This window comes from Dunckerocampus dactyliophorus, chromosome 13, assembly GCF_027744805.1.
Source record: "Dunckerocampus dactyliophorus isolate RoL2022-P2 chromosome 13, RoL_Ddac_1.1, whole genome shotgun sequence".
NCBI classification, from domain to species: Eukaryota; Metazoa; Chordata; class Actinopteri; order Syngnathiformes; family Syngnathidae; genus Dunckerocampus; species Dunckerocampus dactyliophorus.
In genome coordinates, this window is record NC_072831.1 from 4,187,612 (window position 1) to 4,209,977 (window position 22,366).

Sequence of the window (22,366 nt, forward strand, 5' to 3'; positions counted from 1 at the left end):
CGACTCATCCAAGAGGTCACTCGCTGGAGTCTCAAAGCTTTAGAAATGGCTTTTGAAGCGTGGAATTCTATCGAGGGATGATGGAGACGAAGGCAGTTCAATTCCAAATCAGTAGTTTTATTTCTAACAAACAAAACTATTACAGATACAATATCTGGGCTCCGTAGTTGTATCTGCTGCCAACAGAAGTACGCAGGCCTTATCACAGGCAACAACGAAAAGCATCCTTCTCTCCTTGGCCAAGCGTCTTATAGCGTCCGTGAAGCGTGACGGTGGGGGTGGTGATTCTCTGAAGTCCGCCAGATGCTGATAAAACCTTGTTCATTGGAGAGAGACTGCCATCTGTGTGCACTCAACCGGGTTTTGCCTTGATCATCCTGTTGTCCTTCCTTCCTGTGGCTCATGAGAATAACACAGCATGTGGCATATACAGTAACTGTGACCTAGCACGTCTGCTCTGGCCAAATGTTAAACCCAAGTCAGGATGTGTGTGCGTGAATATTTTAACTATGGTACCCAAGTTACTAAGTAATGTAAATATGTAAAAATAAACTATAATGCATAGCAATGCAAATCAACTAAGTCATCTAGATATATGTTAATTATGATGCATAGCAATGTAAGTCAACTAAATAATGTAAATATATGTGAATTAGGCATAATAAAAATAATCTACTTCTTCACTTTCCACACTGGTAGATCCACTAATCTCAGTTAAATTATGTTTTAATGGGAGGTGTCACACAGGGCCATGTAGTTGTTTTTGTTTTTTTTTCTCCCTTAATAATAAAAAATGTCATTTAAAAACTGCATTGTGTGTTCAGTTGTGTTGTCATTGACTAACATTTAAATGATGATCTGAAACATTTAAGTGTGACAAGCAAAAAAATAAGAAATCAGGAACGGGGCAAACACTTTTTCAAACCACAGTACATATTCTTTTACTTGAAAGGTTTCAAGATTATTGGCTTTTTTGAAATTCTGCCTTTAATTTGTTAAACAAAGACTTTAGGCAAAAAAGGTATCAATTAAGGTATTTGCGAACAATTGAACAACATACAAATACCTCAATATATTGTGTAATGGAACAATACAATAAAATTATAGTCATTCCCTTTTGTTCCATTGTTTGAGCAAACATAACGTCAAAAGTGCAAAATAAGTAAACAAAATCAGACTTAAAATAGCACTGCAGATTAGCCGCAAATGAATGGAAGTCTTGAGTGTCGTGAAAGTCCGCCATGATGGTCAGCAAAAGAGGTGGGCGGGTCTGGGCGTACAATAGTGTACAATTCACTAGCTCTGAGCTGAGTATAAACACAACGAATTTATATGTATAGTAAATGTTTGAAAATCAATTATACGGCAGAACTATGGCCTACATCTGGATGTCAATAAAAACCTGAGCAGCGGTATGAAATTAACTTTTTCCTTCATTTGAGTGTTGGGACTCCCACACAATATACACTGTAAACCTTGACTAATGTCTCGTTTATTTATAACAAAAATTGTTATAAATATATATTTATGTGTTATGTGTTTATGTGTTATAAAGCTACAACACTGTTAGGACACGTATCTGTCTTTATGTTTGGGGAACTTTAAAAATGACAAATCCGGTCTTTTGGACCGTCTGTTAGAGTAATTAAGGGCTGAGCGGGACATGTTTACAATGCAATGTTTCTGCATTCTGCTTACCATTATGGCGGCCAAATCCACGCTGGGTACATTACGAAAGTGGATGCGGAGTCCGCGGTTCTATTTTAGTCACGTGTCTTCACTACACTCCTCTGGGCGTAACTTGACGTGCACAAGGAACGCAGCGTGGTGACGTCATACAGGCGTGGCGGCAAAGAGGAAGGCAGTAAAGTGAAGGCCCACCATTTTAACAGAAGTCATAAGATTTTATTTTTTTTACTTTCGTCTGACCCGGTGTGAATTCATAGCATTAAAGATGGGGAATCGGGTCGCCCGTGATGACTACGAATGGGTTTATACTGACCAGCCACACGCTGACAGAAGGAAAGAGATCCTCGGTGAGTTACTTATCTTATAGCAACTTTAGATCAACACAGTTATCACTTGAGGACATGCTACCGTGCTCCTTTGATGAATCGCACATTGAAGCAGACGTTTGGTCACCAAGGTTATGTAACGGTTCCGTAAGTGATCCTTCCAGAGGCTCGGTGGGTTAACACAATGTCTTGTCTATGCAACTACGGGTGCAGTGTGAAATGTATAATGTTGCTTTACAATGTTAAAAGTATGTAGTATAGTATTAGTTTATTTGTATTTACTATACTTATATATATGCAGATACAGTATGTATGTATACATAGCATTAGTAACTTACTACAAGGAACTCAATGACGTAAGGGAGTGGTATTCCGTACCGTCGACCTCCGCCTATTCGTAGATTCAAAATTCAAGCCCCTGCAAATTTGCGGATTTTTGGTCAAAACATATATACACTGCTTTTCGCCTCCCTATATAGACCATCATTCATCCTAAGCCAGTGATCATTTATAAATATGTGCTAATAAAGCATAAAACATACATCGTAATAATACAGGAATTCCGGACCCCCGTTAAAAAAAGAATCGCATACGTGATAATACAAGTAAAATATGCAGCATGCATGTACCACTGAAAGACCACAATTTTGACGTGTTTATGTCTTTATGCTTCACTGATAATGTTTTTTCCTCAAGCAGTGAGACTTCGCACTTTGTTCAGCAGTCTTCGAACACACCATGCTTTTGTGCTGAGAAGCCAAAGTAAAACTTGTGTATATAGTTTGGTATATAAATCCACCCACCAAATAGGAGACAAACTGTCATGTTATTGGTGAGTAGCTGTGATTAAGTGCGTGAGGCATATTTAGGGATTAAATTTGGATTGTGTTGCGAGTGAATAACGGGAATTGAAGAGAGAAGGGGAGGGTTCTGGAGATGAATCTAATCTAATAGTTCAACAAGGGCTGTCTTCGACTAAGGCTTTTCATATTCCATAGTTCATAGACAGCACATTAGCAAGAAAAATGCTCAGTAATGAGAGTGTTCGGTGTGGTAGCTCCTTGTGGGCCCATATTTGTCCTCAGATTCCTCGCCTTTTTGTACGTTCTCAACGCTGCTTGCAAGCACGTCCGCCTGGCTGAGTGGTGTGTGGTGTGTATAGACTCCGGTACTGTGGAGCTCTCAGAGACGAGTCGAAGATCGGTGATTAAAAACGTTGGGAGCTGCAAAATCCATTATGCAAAAGCTCTTGTTGAGTGTAAGATGTTAAAGCAGACTTGAAGAGATGCCAGGCTTCGCTGTGTGTATGCGCTGCTACTTTTAGGGTAGGATTAATCATTTGACATGGTTATAGATCAACTTGTGGTGTGGTTAGAATATGTGACTTTTTTTTAACAAACTCTCTTCAATAGTAATTTATTGACGGTCCCTAGTTTAAACACCCAGTAGTTACAGTGACACTTCCCGTGCGAGCTCCCCGCACCATGACACAGCAGTCCGGGCACAGTGAGGGGGTACTACCGCTGTAGCTACAGAGCCAAATATCCAAAGTGAAACTAACTTCACCACGGTACACCGTGGACATGTCTGCATGGTGGTGTTGCGTTTTCTTCTTCTTGCGAGTGGCGGGGGTCGAGTGGCAACCAGCTTTGAGGCACATTACCACACCTACCGTGTTGGAGTGTGGCCCAGAGTTACGAACGTTATACGGAAACCGGATCAGCCGGATCTCACGGCGGAAGCCGATGTTATCCGATCATTAAAATACAGCGAATCGGCAGCCGACCCCAATCCTGAAGATCGGATGGGACATCCCTAATCCAAACAAATGAAATCTGTCTTGGGCTCTACGTTTCTTGCTTCGGTTATAATGTCAAAGATGTGTAAAATGTGTCTTTACTTGTGTACATACTTGTGTATCTTGCTTGCTGCTGTAACAGATGAATTTCCCTGCTGTGGGATTAATAAAGTACTACTACTACTACTACTACTACTACTAAAATAGTCTGACTTTGACTGTCAAATTCGGCTTATGTGAGAATATTGTTAAAAATAAGCGTCACATGACTGTATGTGTATTTATCAAAGAACATGACAATTGTTATGACAATTACGATGCTAAAAGAACGTGTCTGCACGTGCCCTGATCAAATTGATGTGGCAATTGTGAATTCTGAATTGTAATACGTATGTGACAGAACAGCGACACACATTATTACACATTATAAAAACGAGGTGGTTGTACAAAGTAAACAAATAGAAAGAAAAGAACAAAGACTCCTAAAGTATCATTGGAGTATCTTTGTCACAACTATTCAAATGATTGTAACAAGAGAAGAGCGGAGAGACCACTGGTATGTGACAGCTATTGTTCCTAAGTTACAAACTGGATAGTGATGAGTAATCATTTGATGCTATTCCTCTCTGATTCTAAGGTTGTCAACCTAACCTGTGCTCTTGCAAATAGTTGAGGTGCAAAATAAAACCCAAGAAATTCTACTGGTGTTAAGTTCATAAAGCGTCTTCTACGATCTTCTCTGCCTTTTCAAGTTCAGGCTGGTGCCAGTCCTAAACATCTTGACAGACAGAGCTGACGTATGTTGAACTCAGCTGCTCGCGCTATCTGGTGTCTGAAGTCATATGACATGAACCCTGTTCTTCTGACCTTTGAAACTCAGTTCAGCGTTGTAAACGCGATAAACTGCTGCGGTTGCAGTGTCAAGACTCAGGTCAAGGCCCCACTTAAAGAGGTCACAGTGTATCACAGGTATGTAGGTATGCAGTGAAAGTAAACACCGATGTCAGAATCAAAGCATTCTGTCACATTTTTGACACTATCTTTTTAAAATGTATTCAAGGAAGCTTAAGGTTTGTGTACACTGTTGGAGTCGTGTTTGTATGCTGAAACTTGACTCATTCTTTCCCACTGTGGGAACACTGTGAAAAACTGTGGGTTCTGTTATAGCCACCAGATTTGAATAAAATGTGTATAATAGAAAACATGTGAGTTTTATTTGAATGACATTCCAGGTTTGTGTGTTTGTAGCACATGACATAGCCACATGGGCCAATAATGGTATCAGAGGTTACACTAAGCCTTTTGTTTTAGATCCGACGTGATCGACACGCTTGCAACACTTTCTCTCGAAATTTGACAACTGGCGTCCAGTCATTAAAAAGTTGTCGCTATTATAGTGTACAGTACGTTTCAGGACCACCAGCAAATATCGAAAATCCGTGAGTGATTGACAAGCCCATAAAAGTGTCGGTTCTCTCCTCCCCCTCCAAACCCTGCCATGGCAAGAAACATCTCAAGGCTAAATAAAGCAACATTTGTTGTGGACCAAAATCACTCTGGTACACTCTGGTATTACCATATCTAACTTCTTGTGAGGGGATATGGGGGGCGTGACGATTAAAGTACACTTCACTCACTCACTGTGCTACAAAAAGGTCAGTTAGGATGATAATGCTGCTTACAGAGAACATACAGTACAATCCCTTCATTCTTAAAGCCACAATTATTACAATTTGCTGATGTTCAAACCGCTAAAATTATACATAAAGGTTGCAACTAACTATTTTAATAACCGATTAATTGGTTGATTATTTTTTTCGATTAATCGATGAATCGGTTAAAAAAACCCACATTTTTAATTTCTGCCCCATTATGCATAAATAGAAGATTTGAACTGGCAGAGCAAATAAGTGTACAAACACCAGGTGGCCGCTTGAACATTCTGTTAAAATCATGTTAAATAATAACAAAAATTGAAATGTTTGTCAAATAGATTCAAAACAATAAATGTACACAAAAGTACAATCATGATCATTTTCTGAGTCGATTAATCTGAAGCTTGTTGTTGCAATTAACTCATTCAGTACCAAAGATGTACTTCTCCGTTTTTTTTAAAACCCAAACACTCGCTCCCAAAGACGTATCTGTTCCTCTTTCTTTTCAAAGACGTATTGCTACTACTTTTACACTTTTTGCGCAAGCGGCAAAAAGAGGTGATGACGCAAGTGCACAATAAAAGAGGTAACGTTTCATGTAGTTTTAAGCCATAAAAACGGTGGCAGAAGTACATTTGATAAGAGCTCGGCATGGATCTTTTCCATGTATTAACATGCGCGACAGCAAGGAGGAAGTAAGAGAGCATGGAGGAGTTTTAGCAGGGTCGTTTTAATGCATGTGCACACAGTTTAATTCCAAATGTGAAAATTGTAACTAGTTCATGGTGTTATATTTGTAAATAATGTTATTTTGATGTAAAGCGACCCTTTTTTGTTGTTTATGTTGTGGTACAGTTGTTTAGGTATTTGAGCTTTCACAAAAGCAAAGACTTTGTGTCAGTGAAAATTATGCTTGAATGTGTAAATGTATCTTTTCACAAAAAGCTGTTTTTCTCCTTTTTTTTGTTGAGCATTGATATTGAAACTCACTGGCACCTCAACGCAGAAGCATATACCAGGCTTAGCACAAAGCATCAGTGAAATGAAAAAGACGAAAGAAGGCAAAATGAGTGACAAATGTTTGTCCTCCTGGGGAAAAAAGTAAAAAAGTCTTATTTTGATTGTCAGAACTGGAAAAATAATGCACGTTTTTTTTCTAGTAAATTCATCTTTTGTAAATAGAACTTGTTTCTGTTTGTCCTTCCACAGCTAAATATCCACAAATCAAGTCACTGATGGGTCCTGACCTGAGGCTCAAATGGATCGTGTGCATGATGGTGGCTATACAATTTTTAGCTTTCTACCTGATCAAAGATTTGGATTGGAAATGGGTTTTGTTTTGGACCTATGCCTTTGGGAGCTGTATCAACCACTCAATGACCCTTGCTATTCACGAGATCTCCCACAACACCGCCTTCGGAAACAACAAAGCTTTGTGGAACCGATACTTTGCCATGTTTGCCAACCTCCCGATCGGCCTGCCCTACTCTGCCTCATTCAAACGCTACCACTTGGACCATCACCGCTACCTTGGAGGAGACGGTGTGGATGTAGACATCCCCACTGCCTTTGAAGGCTGGTTCTTCTGCACCCGCTTTCGCAAGTTCATTTGGATTATTCTGCAGCCTCTGTTCTACGCCATTCGACCTCTTTGCATCAACCCCAAGCCCATCAGTCAGTTGGAACTGACCAATGTTGTTCTTCAGCTCGCCTTTGACATTCTGCTCTACTGGGTGTGGGGGGTCAAGCCTGTGGTGTACATGCTGGCGGGGTCCATGCTGGGGATGGGTCTCCACCCAATCTCCGGGCACTTCATAGCCGAGCACTACATGTTCCTCAAGGGGCATGAAACCTACTCCTACTACGGCTCCCTCAATCTGCTCACCTTCAATGTAGGCTATCACAACGAACACCACGACTTCCCCAGCATTCCTGGACGTAGGCTACCAATGGTTAGTAGGTACCTTTAAACACGTTCAACTACAGTGGAACCCGCTTATGTTGACTACTAGGGCTGCAGCTATTGAATATTTGACTAATTATTTCAGTTAATGGAGTAATCGTATTTTTGCTTAATTGTTTAAAGAGCAATTATAAATACACAAGGTACCATGTATATGCAATACCATGGTTCTCACTCAGAAAAGGGTGCCATCTCCAGGTCGAGGATGAGATCCGGCCCCAAGTGGAGGAGTATAAGTATCTTGGAATCTTGTTCATGAGTGAGGGAAGGATGGAGCGCAAGATCGACAGGCAGATTGGTGCGATGTCTGCACTGATGTGGACTCTGCATCGGTCCATTGTGGTGAAGAGGGAGCTGAGCTGAAAGGCAAAGCTCTCAATTTACCGGTCGATCTACGTTCCTACCCTCACCTATGGTCATGAGCTTTGGGTAGTGGCTGAAATGACAAGATTGTGGGTATAAGTCGCCAAAATGAGCTTTCTCCGTGGGGCGGCTGGGCTCTCCCTTAGGGAAGGTGCGAGGCACTGTCATCTGGGAGAAACTTGCAGTAGAACCACTGCTCCTCCGCATTGAGAGGATCCAGATGAGGTGGCTCAGGCATATGGTCAGGATGCCTCTCGGACGCCTCCGTGGGGAGGTGTTCAGGGCACGTCCGACAAGTAGGAGGCCTCGGGGAAGACCCAGGACACGTTGGAGAGACTATGTCTCTCAGCTGGCCTGGGAACACCTTTGGATCCGCCGGGAGGAGCTGGATGAAGTAGCTGGGGAGAGGGAAGTCTAGGCTTCCCTGCTTAGGCTGCTGCCCCCGCAACCCGATCTCAGATTAGCGAAGAACATGGATGGATGAATATAAATACACAATAGAAAATAAGACATCTCACTTAATGATGAACAACCAATTGGTCCCATTTTTTAGATAAAGTTATAATTTATATTCTCATTGTGCATCGGAACGAAATGTATTATCCTCCACGCTCAGTGGCCGCTTGTCTTGGACAATCATGTTTAAAATGCTATTTGTTAACGCAGCTGTGTGCTTGGGACTACGTGATGGTGCTCCGTAGATACATGTGTCCATCCCAGACGTTCATGATTTCCTGGAAAAGGAGAGAAGTAATAATTAATTGATATTACTAAGACTAAATTACATATTACTTTACTAAACTTAGGCACCTACTGTAGTGGAACACATTGGGTTACGTTATCCATCAACCAAGCGAGACACACACTTCCTTGTTCCATTACACAGCATTGACTTCTAGAAACGACCAGCTACTTATGAGTGAACTCAAATGTTTTTATTTTCCATCTTGTTAACTCGCAGTGCTGTCTTTTTGCAGATGAAATAAGCAACATTTGCCATTTTTCTTTTGTCTCTGGGCCAAGTCACAAGTAAAGGTGCAAGCAATTGCTAGTTTAAATTTTGGTTATGTCAGCAACATAGACAGTTTCCACTATACAAACTTTGGGGGCCATTTGTAGTCCGTGGTTCGTTTTTATTGGCCTGCGGCACAGGGTGGAAATAAAATTAAACAAAAAACTATAACAGCAAAAATGTTAAAAATATGTCACGAGAAAAAAGTGAAAGGCTGATCTTTCTCTCTAAATAGGTATCACCATGTTAAAGTAGTCATGCCGCCACAAAATGTTCGAAAAATGCAGAGGAGCTGGGAATTGGGGGCCGCAAATACCAGCATTCACAGGCATATACAGGTATAATACATATATTCTTTAGAATTGTGCTTATTGGAAAACTACTTCTCAGCAATTTGCAGTTTTTAAGTTTCATTTAAAAAATAGTTAAAGCTGTACTGATTTGTGGCCTTAAAACCCAAGTATGTACTGAATACCACCAACCGTGACCTTTTTAAAATTGAGGCACGTACAGACCCACGATCTGAAAACCAAAGCACATACTGACCTGTGGCCTGCAAAAGCCAGGTCTGTCCCCCTCCGTGACCTTAAAACCGAAGTTTGTACTCATCCTCGTCTTAAAGCTGAAGTAAGCACCGATCCGTGACGTTAAAACTGATGCATGTACTGATCTGCGTCCTTAAAACTGAAGTACGTACACATCAGTGACCTTAAAACCGAGGTATGTACCGATCTGAGACCTTAAAATTGAAGTATGTACTGAACACGCATCCAGCTGTGACCTTTAAAAGTGAGGTACGTACCAACCCGTGATCTGAAAACAGAAGTACGTCCCGACTTGTGATCTGAAAACCAAGGTACGTACTGACCTGCAACCTAAAAAAGCCAGGCCCGTACCAATTTGTGACCTTAAAACCACAGTGCGTACCGATCTGTGGCCTTAAAATGGAAGTACATACAGATCAGTGACCTTAAAACTGAAGTACAGTATGTACCGAACACGCACTCAGCTGTGACCTTAAACTTGAGGGACGTACTGATCCGTGACCTTACAATGGAAGAATGCACTGAACACGTACAGAAGCGTGTCCATAAAAGCGAAGTACGTACTGAGACTCTTACCAAACCGTGATGGTGGTGTACCGTTCCAAAGCTACTGCAGTCTTTGGTCCAGTGAGGAAAAATGGAAAACAATGTTTGAGATTTGTTGGCAGACACACAGGACAGGATGTGAATGTGTGGTTGTGTTGTTATTTTGCAGGTGAAACAAATAGCAGCAGAGTATTACGATGATCTTCCTCAATACACGTCGTGGGTGAAGGTCCTGTACGACTTCATCATGGACGACACACTCAGCCCATTCTCTCGAGTCAAGAGGAAGGTGAAAGGAGACGTCAAACTGGAGTAATCTCAGAGTGATTTTTTTTTTTTTTTTTGGAACAAAACTAACACTTGGAATAAGTTTGGAGAGTGTTGAGTATTTGAGTTTGGGTATGAAGCACGCTGCTCATATTCTACTGTACAATGAATTTATAGACTTGTATGGAACATTGTTACGCTTTATGGGCTATGCCTGATAGGTGTTTAGGTCAAACTCATTCATTTGTGCACAAATAACACACCCCAGTTTTGGTTGTGTGGCCGTGAAAAAACATTTTTGCAATTTAGACTTTTTAATGAAAAACCTCTACTTTATACTCAATTGTGACACTTTAACAATAACTAAAGATTTAACCTATTGTGACGATTCAACTTGTAATTGGCATTAGAATCACAGGATGTGATGTCCTCAAGAGGGAACGGCAACAGCGCAATGCCGTCCAGACACATGCTTGTGCCCGGCGGTTCATCAGGATCATTAAAAGTCCGAAAGACCATGGCAACTTAATCCAGTAGATCCCTGCCGCTCAAATGGGGAGAATCCGCAAGTAATTCAGACGCCCATAAAAATGTCTGCTTTTGACACGCGGCTCACTCCTAAAGGGGTCCTCCTCTCTTTAATTGCCATTGTTCACTCACAACAGAATCCAGGTTTAATCCGGAAATATACACATTTAAAGTACAAAATGTATAGCTACTCACCAGTAATGAATGATCAGCATCCAGGAACAGATGGAATGGGAGTCATGGTGTAGAAGTCACTTTAGCATCTCAAATGTGACATCACAACGCTTGAGGAAGACAACTGAAGCTTAAAGACATCAACATGTAGGGCTTTTTTTTTTTTTTTTTAAACAGCAGTGTATTTAATTTACCTGCATCATGACCTGTTTATAATTTATTACTTTGTGCTGCAACTAATTAATCTGAAGCTTCTTCAGATTAATCGTTTACCAAATCACTATGAACCAAGTTACTGTTTTCCAAAGTCAAGGCTGATGTGTGCGAATAACTTGTTTTGGCTAAACCACAAAGATATTAGGTCTGCTTTCTCGGATGACTAAGGAAATGTCAAAAATATTTACATCCGAGAGGCTGAAATCAGGGGATAGTCACGTTTAAATAAAAAAACGATTAATCGAATACCAAAGTAGTGGATGAGTCATCAATTAATTGTTGCAAATCTCGTTATTACCAACTTAGAGTGAATGAGATTTTTTTTTAAATCTAAAAAATAAATATTTTTGACCAAAAATGTGCAAATTTGCGGGGTGGTGAATGCTGAAGTGCGAATATGCGGGATCCACTGTTGTCAATTTCAGTCCCTTTTGAAAAACCTAATCTGGACATGTATTCTCTACTCTTCAACCCAGATGATAATCATGGAAAGTCTTGGAAATTTCCACCAGAGGATGAATTCATGTGAGCAGAAAGAAAGGTGTTGGTTGTTGGATGCTCACATTTATGTGCCTTGTTCTCGTTCTAAAACACCTTTTGCCTTTTCAAGTCTTTGCATCCCACATTTCACAAGCTGTTGTGACATGTGAGCTCCTGGAATTCCTGCGCAGTTCAGAGGTGATTTGTGGTCATTGAAATGGACTAAATGCTTTGATCAAAAAATGTATGTTCATACTCTTAATAAATAATGTCTTCACTGACGAAAACTGAATAAAATGATCAATTACAACTCATGAAATGATCTCTTTTGTCAATAAATGTATTTTGTTGATGAAGGCAGACCTGCCAACATGAATGCATTTTTCATACTCTCATTTTGACCCTCAAATATGTTTCAACTGCTCTCAAAGTACGACCCATTCTTAATTTTTATTTTTTTTGGACCGCCGCACATAGTAGAAATAAAATTAAACCAAACAAAAAAAAGCAAAAATGGAAATGAAGCAAAAGACGTACTGTAATGTAAAGTATAACGAGGAAAAAGATGAAATGTTGATCAATAAACTGCTTCAATTTCTGGTGTATAAACTTTATACAGTGGTGCGGCTAATTTATGGCTATGTTCTAATCTCATCGCGTTTAATTCAAAACTACTACTAATCGTTTAAATACTGTCTCGCAAGTCAGTGAGGAAAGGCTAGCTCTGTCTTGGCAGGAGCGTTGCAGGAGGTCATTACTCGATATAACAGTTCGACTCACGGTGTCATCTTACAGAGAATGACAAAATCATCACACAGCAACTTAACACTCAAAAGCTCGGTACTAGTGACGTGTCGGTCGTGAACAAATCGGCTCTAAGAGCCAGCTCGCCTCGTTGGGTACCAATCGGGAGCCGATTAGTTTTTTCCTTGTCTTTTTAAGACAAAGAAAAAAACTAAAGGCGAATGTCATTGGCCAAGATGTGTTGCGGCGTCGCTGTGTCCACACTGAGCAGGGGGAGGGGCGGGGTTAAATACACGCTGTGCTGCTCTGAGAGTCGATGCGTTTTTGAGAAATTTGCATGAAGAGATTTGACCTATTTTGTCCATTTAGATGGGTCTTTGTTATAAAAATACATATTTTTGTAGCTGTTCCTTAAGGTTTAAATAAATCCATTTAAATAATAACGTAATAATAGCTTGGCATAATAAAAATAACATTTTATATGTTTTTTTTTTTACACTGGTAATTCATTTTACACAATACACATAATTCGGTAATTTAAGACACAAAAATCTGAGGAGCCACTTGGGAGCCGAAAGAGCCGGCTCTTTTTAGGGAGCCGATCCAAAAACAAGCTCTCTAAAAAGAGCCTAAATTTCCATCACTAAAATACACAAGGCAAGTACCAATACAATCTTAAAAAAACAGCTATTTTAACTTCATCCCATAATGCATTTCCTTGGTTATTGCTGCCAGGGGCGCTGCAATGCTGCCTCTGTCCACCAGAGGGAGGCTGACATCATTGCAGCGCCCCTAGTGGAGGATTTGCCCAACTGTGTTGCCATAACCAGAGATCACTGGACCTCAGCTGGTTGTGTTCAATACTTGTATTGCTCAGAAAAGTCTTACTGTGTTTTTATGTGTTAACTTGAATGCTTTATATTTGGCAAATAAACAATATTATGGAAACGAAAGATTGCAGGCAGCACTTGGGACTAGTCTCAAATACAGCGGCTCAATGGCTGCATCTGTGCAAGTCTGTTAGAGACAATAAATGACTTTATAAAGCCACTCTTTTTGTTACATCTTTAGATCTGCCACAATAAATGTAATCAATTTAAATGAAAATACCTCAAAGTGAGGGCTTTTTTTCAGGAATTTTTAGGTGAGATTAAAAAGAGACTTTGCAGCAATTAATTACAGATCATAATGATTTTTTTTTTTTAATCTCTTGGGAGTACTAAAAAAAAATACCTGCACAGTCACACACGTGAGGTTGCACTGAAGGCAAGAAACAGTTTTTTACGGTGATCCTACCCTGGACTCCGAAGTGTTCATCCAACATGCCACGATGGTTTGAAAACATTTTTTTTTAATTCAACAATTGCATTTTCTCTGCTTTAGTTTTTGGACAAAACATCCTAAACCATAATATATTTATTTGTGTCATCCTCACAGATACAGCCTATGGATATGACAATGATGGTCAAGCTCATGAAAACTGGGCTAGTGGTTGCTAACTGGCTGCGGGCTCTCTCGACACCTCTCGGCTAAATGGCGATATTTATCCATCCAACAAGACCTTCAGAAGATGATGACATTGTCTTTGCATTTCCGTTTCAAAGTAAATCCTGAAAGATCATGAATATGCAATGTCCTCATCAGCGATGTGTTTTCTCTCAGGACGTCGCTTCGTAAGAACTTCCAAAAGATAGCACACACGTCCGTAGTGTCCTCACTTGGCTGCCATACATGCCAACTGGTTTTTCTTCAAAACAAAACAATACACCGGCAATGTCCTCATTTTAGGGTAAAAACAGAAGGAAACAAAAAGTTACAGTTCCACAAAATGACAGTCAAAGATGACGAGAGTGACGCCGGTGTGAGTTGAGTCCCTCAACAAGTTTAGCAGAACAGAGAAACATTAATTCTTCGTCAGTCATGGAGAACAGGAAGTGATAGCATGTGCCGAGTTTGTTCACATCGCTGGGGGTGGAGTGGGGGGTCTGTGACCCCCAGGGAGTGGGAATGTGTCTGGATGGATCCCAAGTGTTCAAGGAGAGAAGGTGGCCATCTCCAGGGAGAAGCGCTGCCAGAGCTCCTTAGTCTGTTTGCCTCGCTTCAGGTTCTGAAGCAAGTCGTTAAACTGCATCACGCCCACCGGCGTCAGGTAGAAAGCACCTCGAGCGCTGCGGATGATGTTGACAAAGTCGTCGTAGTCGGCGGGGGTTAAGTGGATGAGCCTGTGATGGATGTACTGCGGAGGAGGAGGAAGAAGAAGGGGGGATGACTCGTGGAATTCAACAAGTCACACATGAGAAACACCTTTATGTCGACATAAGCAGTTCTCGACACACTTAAGTCGACATCAAAGGGGTCATTCTATGGAAAACGGTTCAGTTTGTGTTGTGAATTTGCATTTGCCTATGTGGCTATCACACTAAGTATCACACTAATATACATGCAAAACCACACGATCCCTCCATCCATCTTCTTCCGCTTATTTGAGATCGGGTCGCGGGGCAGCAGTAAGCAGGGAAGCCCAGACTTCCCTCCCCCGGCTACATCATTCAGCTCCTCCCATGGATCCCGAGGCGTTCCCAGGCCAGGTGAGAGACATAGTCTTTCCAACGTGTCCTGGGTCTTCCCCGAGGCCTCCTACCGGTTGGACGTTCTACTCCGAGCTTCTCCCGGATGACAGTGCATCTCACCTTATCTCTAAGGGAGAGCCCAGCCCCCAGCCCACGCTACGGCGAAAACTAATTTCGGACGCCTGTCCCCGCAATCTTGTCCTTTCGGTCACTGCCCAAAGCTCATGACAATAGGTGATGGTAGAATGTAGATCGACTGATAAATTGAAAGGTTTGCCTTTCGGCTCAGCTCCCTCACGACGGTCCGATGCAGAGTCCGCACCAATCCGCCTGTCGAGCTCGCGTTCCATCCTTCCCTCACTCACCGAGGTACTTGAACTCGGATTTGGAGGTTCTGATTCTCATCCCGGCCGCTTCACACTCGGCTGCGAGCTGATCTGGTGAGAGTTGAAGGTCACGGCTCGATGAAACCAGCAGGACCACATCATCTGCAAAACGAGAGACCCAATCCTGCAGCCACCAAGCCGGATCCCCTCAACGCCCTGGCTGTCCCTAGAAATTGTGTCCATAAAAGTAATGAACACAATCGGTGACAAAGGGCAGCCTTGGCAAGTCCAACCCTCACAGGAAAAGGGTCCGACTTATAGTCGGCATGCGAACCAAACTCTGACACTGATCATACAGGGAAGGAACAGCCTGAATGAGGCGGTCTGATACCCCATACTCCCGGAGTACTCCCCACCGTATTCCTCGAGGAACACAGTCAAATGCCCTCTCCAGGTCCACAAAAAACATGTAGCCTGGTTGGGCAAACTCCCATGCACCCCCAAGGATCCTGCCGAGAGTACACAGCTGGTGCAGAGTTCCATGACCAGGACGAAAACCACACTGCTCCTCCTGAATCCGAGGTTCAACTATCTGGTGGATCCTCCTCTCCAGAATACTATTTGCTATTATATACATACTATTTAATACTCAGGTATAACCCACAAGGCATGCTGGGCAACTTCCCGCTTCCCAGCATAACATGCGGGTTACACACGAGTATAAAATAGTATTGTTCTGCGCGTATATTACACCCGCATAGTCCGTGTGGTCCACAAGAGTGAGTTAGTTGTGTCAGTTTTGGTTGCCCCGCGACCGACCTCGGATAAGCGGTAGAAGATGGACGGATAGCTAGGATGCTTTTCAGCATGGTATCAGTGGATATCGTACCTGTAGGTAGGACTGGTGACAACGCTGAACCAGCTGGTGGAAGGCAGGTGTTCGGAGGTGGGCGTGGATGTGGGCGGGGTTGAGCCTCTGCAGGGCCTCCATGATGATCTCCTGGAGGACAAAAGGGCTCAGGACACCTTTAGCCGCTCCCACGCAGAACTGGTACACGTAGTTGACTCCTGACGAGACAGAATTGGCTTGGACTGTGAGTGATTTGAGTACGAGATGAACACGTCAACCCTGATGAGCTCACCCAGCCTTGCAGCAAGCCCCAGTAGCCATTTCACGTCTTCAGTGTAGGGGGGGCTTCGGGAAAAGTTGTTTGGGTGGTCATTATGAGCTCTCCTTCCCAGCATCTCCAACGCTAGCATACCTGAGAAAAGGTGTTTTTTCATGTGAATCGTGTATGAAATACTGTACATACAAGGTGCCCCTAAAGTCACATGACATGCATATATTACAACTATTGAACATATTTACGTACATAAATATAAAAAAGTATACATTATTACATCATTTTTAATTTAGTAATGTAAAAAAAAAAATTATATATATATATATATATATATATATATATATAAATTTGATGTATTATTTTGGTTTTATTTTTCCATTAATTAACTAAATGGAACCTTGACCTTGCCACTTGCGTGAATAAAATGTATATAAATCTAACTACTTTTAATACATTATTTATATTATTCATATCATATACTATTTTTCGGGTAACTATTTAATTATAAATAAGAAATTATTTGTGGTATTATTTTGGTTGTATTGTTAACTGAACCTTTTGTCCATCATGACCTTGCCACTTGCGTGAATAAACATATATACATTATTTGAATACATTATATTATTATATACATTATTTCTTATTTATTAATTAAACAAAAATTCCAGTATTTAATTGTACATAATACATTTTTAAAAAATGGTTGCAAACGAAACAAAAAAATTAATTAAATTGAACTTTTTGTCCATCATGACCTCGCCACTTAATGTATATAAATATAAATAAGCAGCGTTAATACATTTTTTTTATTAATAAAAAAAGTAAATCCCACATTCCAAAAGCATGCATGTTAGGTTCATTGGAGACTCTAAATTGTCCATAGGTATGAATGTGAGTGGGAATGCTTGTGTGTCTATATGTGCCCTGCCATTGGCTGGCGACCAGTCCAGGGTGTACCCCGCCTCTCGCTCTAAATCAGCTGGGATAGGCTCCAGCATGAGTATAGATGAGAAGAAGCGGCACAGAAAATGGATGGATGGATTATTTTTGCTTAACTCATTCAATCCCAGCCATTTCTCAAAAGACATCCCCTCCAGTAGCAGCAATTTTAGACGATTTTGATTGATCTTTCAAGGCACACAGAATATTGTGTTCTATGGTTATATAAACATGGAACCTACCAAAAGAAAGATTAGACTCCCGTCGTTCATCAGAAAAAAAAGTTTGTTTCTGCCTTTTTCCTTTCTTTAGTAATCAGCAGTAGAACACAGGTAAAATTCAGGAAAATATCAGTTCCTGACTAAAAAAGGGAGAAAACCAGCTTTTTGTGAAAAGACACATTTCAAGCATAACTTTCACTTTGACACAAATATTTGTTGCTTTTGTGACAGCTGAAATATCCAAACAACTATACCACAACATAAACACCACAAAAAAGGGGTCGTTTTCAAAATAACTACTTGCAAATATAACACCATGAACTATTTACTCTAAACTATGTGTGTGCATGTGTTAAAATTTCCCTACAGTGCGTAACCTTCTGCACACTACACTCCTCCACGCTCTCTCACTTCCTCCTTCCTGTCATGTGTGATTCTTCATTGAAATGTTCCCTGCCGAGCTCTTTTCAAATGCACTTCTGCCACCTTGTGGAAGTGCTTATGGCTTAAAATTTTTCTAAAGTTGAAATGCAGTGAATTGAAGTGAAATTAGTGGAGTTGCGTCATCACCTCCTTTTGTCTCTTGCGCAAAAAAACCCAAAAGACGTATAAATACGTTGACGTATGACTACGTCTTTGGCATTGAATGAGTTAATTCATGTATTATTAACCTTTTTTGGTATAATGTATGTACAGTATATTCCATGTGTATATTATATGTCCATACTTTATGGACACCCCGTGGTGTACACAAACTCCTCACCAACTCTATAGGCGGAATGTAGGTAGTGCAGGCCCTGTTGACTGATTGGCTGGCTGTGCTGGTCCTCCTCCACTGGGAAAGGAGTGCTGATCAAGGGACTGGGCTGGGAGGAAAGGGAGGTTAAAGAGGTACCCTGAATAGCCTGGATGGTGGAGCCAGCATGGATACTGCCAACTAAAAATACACGACAGATGTAGAATGCCAATTAGTTGGGAGTTCAAAACGAGAATCGGGTTAAAGAAATGAGACAGACAGTCCTGACCTGCTACAGTGGTGCTGATTGGTAGGCTGGTTTCAGCATGGTAGGGATAGGAAATTTGCGTCATGGATGGTACAGGGATGGCAGGGAAAGTCACAGCAGTGGCTGCTATGGAAGGTTGGGGACCCGTGGCCACAGAAAATGGGTACTGCGCACCAATGAAGGCTGGGTGCATCCCCTAAAGAGAAAGCACATGGTCAAATGGACCAATAAGACATACTGTACGACCTCAGTCAGGAGAGTTTTAACTAGCCTGAAGGCGACACAGTAAATGGACAAAATGTCCCAATCGTCGTATGAAGGAGCCGTTCTGACCTGTGGGTATGCACCTCCGGCCATGGGAAAGACAGCGGGTCTGGGCGCGTGCTGCAGAGGGTGTCCCAAATATTGCGGAGTACAAACTGCGGGCACATGGGCTTGGATGGTGGCATACGGGTGAAGGGCATGAGGATGCGCCATCGCCTGCCCAGACATGCCGTGGGGCTGGTATAAGGTGGAGCCCACAGAGATAACCGGTACTACAGCTGCGGCTGTGACAGAACCCGTGACCGCTACCCCGGTTGACTCCACACTAGGTCCGCCGTCAAAGACGCCACAGCTGGACTCTGGGGGCCTTCTGTTAATGCCTCCATTGGCCCCACAGCGTTCAGGAGTCTCCCTGTGCTGGCTTAAGGCTCCCACAAACGACTGCTCATATAACCAGTACCACTGATGAGCCACCTCAAACAAGACCTCTGGGTACACGCCTCCACCTTTAGCCGCTTCCTCCACAGCCATGCAGGCCTTTTCCAGCATCATGTTGTCCTGAATGCAAGATAAGAAGACCAGACAAAAAAGAAGAAAAAAGCTTGAAACTCAATGACTGACTTATTGGCCCTTTCACCTTGTGATTCATGTTACATTTCAGAGTTGTATGGTTGTCCTGACACTATTTAAACATTCACTCATCTCGTTATAATCAGCTTTCTTGAGGTAGACAAAAATACTTATTTCAGAATAGGGCACATTATTCATTGCGTACTTAGTTCTCGCCTGATTCTGAAGGTCAATAATTATTTATCTTTGTTGTGTGCTAAATTTATACATGACTTTCTGAATTACCGTAATTTTCGGTGCAGAAGCCGCTACTTTTTTCTCATGCTTTGAACTCTGCGGCTGACACAGTGATGCGGCTAATTTGTGGTCGCCTTCTGGTCTTAGTGACATACTGTACGATACCGCTGATTTCTTTTCCGATTCACGACCGAGTGTCGGGTAAATTTGAAAAAGTAGTGTATCTCCAAACATAGCATTGCTCATGAAATAAAGAATATAAGACATCAGAGTAATTTTCCAACCTTTTTTTCTTAAACCGTGAACCCTATGGCTAATTTATGGCTAAATTAAGTATCAAAGTATCAATATTTTGATTTGAGAATGGATTTTATAGCGTCAATATCCGCACATCACTACTCATCACAGAGACCTCGGCAGCGTGGAGCGGTGTCGGGAGGTCCACTTTCGGCGGCTGCTTTTGTGGGGCTGGACTGCTGCATTTTGGGGAGGACAGCACGTGCTTGGAAGCTGATTTGGGAGTGGCGCTGGTAGCGACAACGACAGAAGAGAGAGCGAGCGGCGGCGGTGTGCTGAGGGAATTGTGGGGATGTTCGGTGCCGGCACTTGAAGAGGACAACTTCAGTGGTTTTGGTTCTCAGGAGGAGGAGGAGGAAAGCAATGAATGACTTTACTGGTAGGCTACAGTTTAACCAGCCGTTTTACATGCACTGTCTGGAAAAACGTATTTATAACATTGTGTGCATAACATCTTTCTGTGTACTAAATATCCCATGTTACAACGTGGACACCTGCGGCTTATAAACCGATGCAGCCTATTTATGCACAAATCTTTTTTTCTCTTTCAATTTAGTGGTTGCGGCTTATATACCGGTGCGCTCGAAAGTGCAGAAATTATGCTATACATTTTATATTTGCATTCTAACTTATAAGACGGGATTTTACACATTAAGACATTTTTACACAACAAACAAAAATTTTCCCTCCTTGGATTTTTGATTTTTCTGTCATTTTATGCCCAACATGTCGATACACTGTGTCAAAATGAAAAACGTTTAGGTGAGATATAAAAGAAAAATAATAGCCTGGTTATGATTCTGAAAAACAATATTTGGGAGCATTTGAGTTTAAAACAAGTTATAGCACCTGTTCTTTGCACTGCACCAAGGCTCTCTGGATTTCATTTGGATTGAGAGCATGAGCATGGGGCAGGCAGCTCAGAGCCAGCTCTGCAGCAGCACGGACCATGTTGGGGTCCCTGGCCCGTGACGCGCGATCGGCCAGTGATGCTACTTCTGGAGGTGTGAGGTGACCATCCCAGCACTCCACCAAAATGTTGAGGGCAGCACTGCCAATCTCCATAGCTTGACCTGGAAGGGTAAGAAAAATGGATGAGAACATCATGTACAAACGAACATTTTCATGTGTGCACAAAATGCACTGGAGGCAATACACACCAGTAATCCATGATACGTGGGAGGAGTAGGTTCTGGACAGCCAATTGGGGGACACAAAGTTGTGCAGACCAAGAGCATACAAGCCGATCTCAAAGGCACAGAGATGCAGGTTTCTGTGGGGTCCCTGGTGACCCCCACTTGTTGAAGGCTGGGTGAAAATGGAGGTAGAGGAGTTTCCTCCAGCTTTGATGAGCACTGTCTTGGCCAACTCAAAGTAAAAGTGAGCTGCGGCCTCTGAGGGTTGGTTGGGCACATGGGGCACGTGGCATTCTGGACGACGCCCTTTGTACCTGCACATACAATCGTACGTACATCATCACTCTTACTGTATTGCTAGTATATCCATTGCTGGTACATTTATTGTGACTGTTCAGAGACATTAGAATGGCTGATAGTTAAGGATTTTTGTTTGTTGACATGGTTTTCCTCCATTTGTGCATGCTTTTGTTTCGTTTCTTGTGTTTTCATATATTTTATACTCAACAGAGCTGCTGTGCTAATTTGCTTGCATGTCTTGACTACAATAACAATAAACTTTTGGTAAATGCACGGATCTTTCTCCCAGCGGCTAACAATCTAAAAAAAATAAATGAGTAAATGAGGGCATTTTGTTAGTTACATGCTTAATACAACCATGCTTTTATTTATGAAGCTTACATTGCACTGAACAGAAAGTGCTAATTAACACTGTGTATTTAGCAGTCTTGGGCAAATTACTTTAAAAAAGTAATTATTATAGCTACTAGCTACTTTCACAAAAAGTTATTTAATTAGTAATGGAAATACTCCAATTTGCAAGTAATTGTAAAAATTGAGATTTTGTGTTGTAGGGGCGTATATATCATTGGGTGTATCACACTACGCGAATGCTCAGTGAACCCAGGCCAGCGAGGGTCAGGGTTCAAAGAACAAGTTAAGATTCAGACTCAGAATCGGCTCTATCAAGTATTGGAGCGTTCTTACCTGCTGGTGTCCGTACTCTTGGCCCTGGCACCGCCCCCTCCCCGATGAGATCCACTGGAAGAGGAGGACCCCAGCGAATCAGACGACGAACTACTGATGCTGTCGCTATCTTGACCCCGCCCCCAGGATGTTGCGGCCCAGCCCCCACGTAATGGCCGTCGGCTGAGAGTGGGTGAACTGTCAGAGGTCGTCTCCGGAGCACTGCTGTCAATACTCGCCATGCCTGGCCAGACAAACCATTATTTTTACTTTTGTATGAAAATTACACATCTTATTTCCTGTTGTCCCAATTAAATTGCACATCATCAGACTATTTATTTGGTACGATGGTTTAATACTAAGTATTTAGGTAGGACACTTTAAAAGTCTTCAAATGTGTCCTATA

General features: G+C 41.9%; 2 protein-coding genes across 3 annotated transcripts in view; one reads left to right on the forward strand and one right to left on the reverse strand.

Annotated features, from left to right (window-relative positions):
• Positions 1–1,830: 1,830 nt before the first annotated feature.
• degs1 (delta(4)-desaturase, sphingolipid 1) lies at positions 1,831–11,881 on the forward strand. The gene is made up of 3 exons (XM_054795417.1): positions 1,831–2,036; positions 6,678–7,420; positions 10,067–11,881. The coding sequence occupies exons 1-3, from the start codon at positions 1,955–1,957 to the stop codon at positions 10,211–10,213; spliced, it is 972 nt and encodes a 323-aa protein (XP_054651392.1). The 5' UTR covers positions 1,831–1,954; the 3' UTR covers positions 10,214–11,881.
• Positions 11,882–12,033: 152 nt separating this feature from the next.
• zswim8 (zinc finger, SWIM-type containing 8) overlaps positions 12,034–22,366 on the reverse strand; it is a 63,317-nt gene continuing 52,984 nt past the window's right edge. The window contains exons 18-26 of one of the 2 annotated variants that reach the window (XM_054795415.1): positions 21,982–22,204; positions 21,019–21,308; positions 20,708–20,931; positions 18,824–19,312; positions 18,512–18,686; positions 18,250–18,423; positions 16,345–16,464; positions 16,092–16,270; positions 12,034–14,542 (exon numbers count right to left, since the gene is read on the reverse strand). In XM_054795415.1, coding sequence (XP_054651390.1) covers positions 14,339–14,542; positions 16,092–16,270; positions 16,345–16,464; positions 18,250–18,423; positions 18,512–18,686; positions 18,824–19,312; positions 20,708–20,931; positions 21,019–21,308; positions 21,982–22,204 — 2,078 coding nt within the window. In that variant the 3' untranslated portion in view covers positions 12,034–14,338. The remainder of the gene's footprint in view (positions 14,543–16,091; positions 16,271–16,344; positions 16,465–18,249; positions 18,424–18,511; positions 18,687–18,823; positions 19,313–20,707; positions 20,932–21,018; positions 21,309–21,981; positions 22,205–22,366) is intronic. The other variant, XM_054795414.1, reaches the window with a different exon arrangement.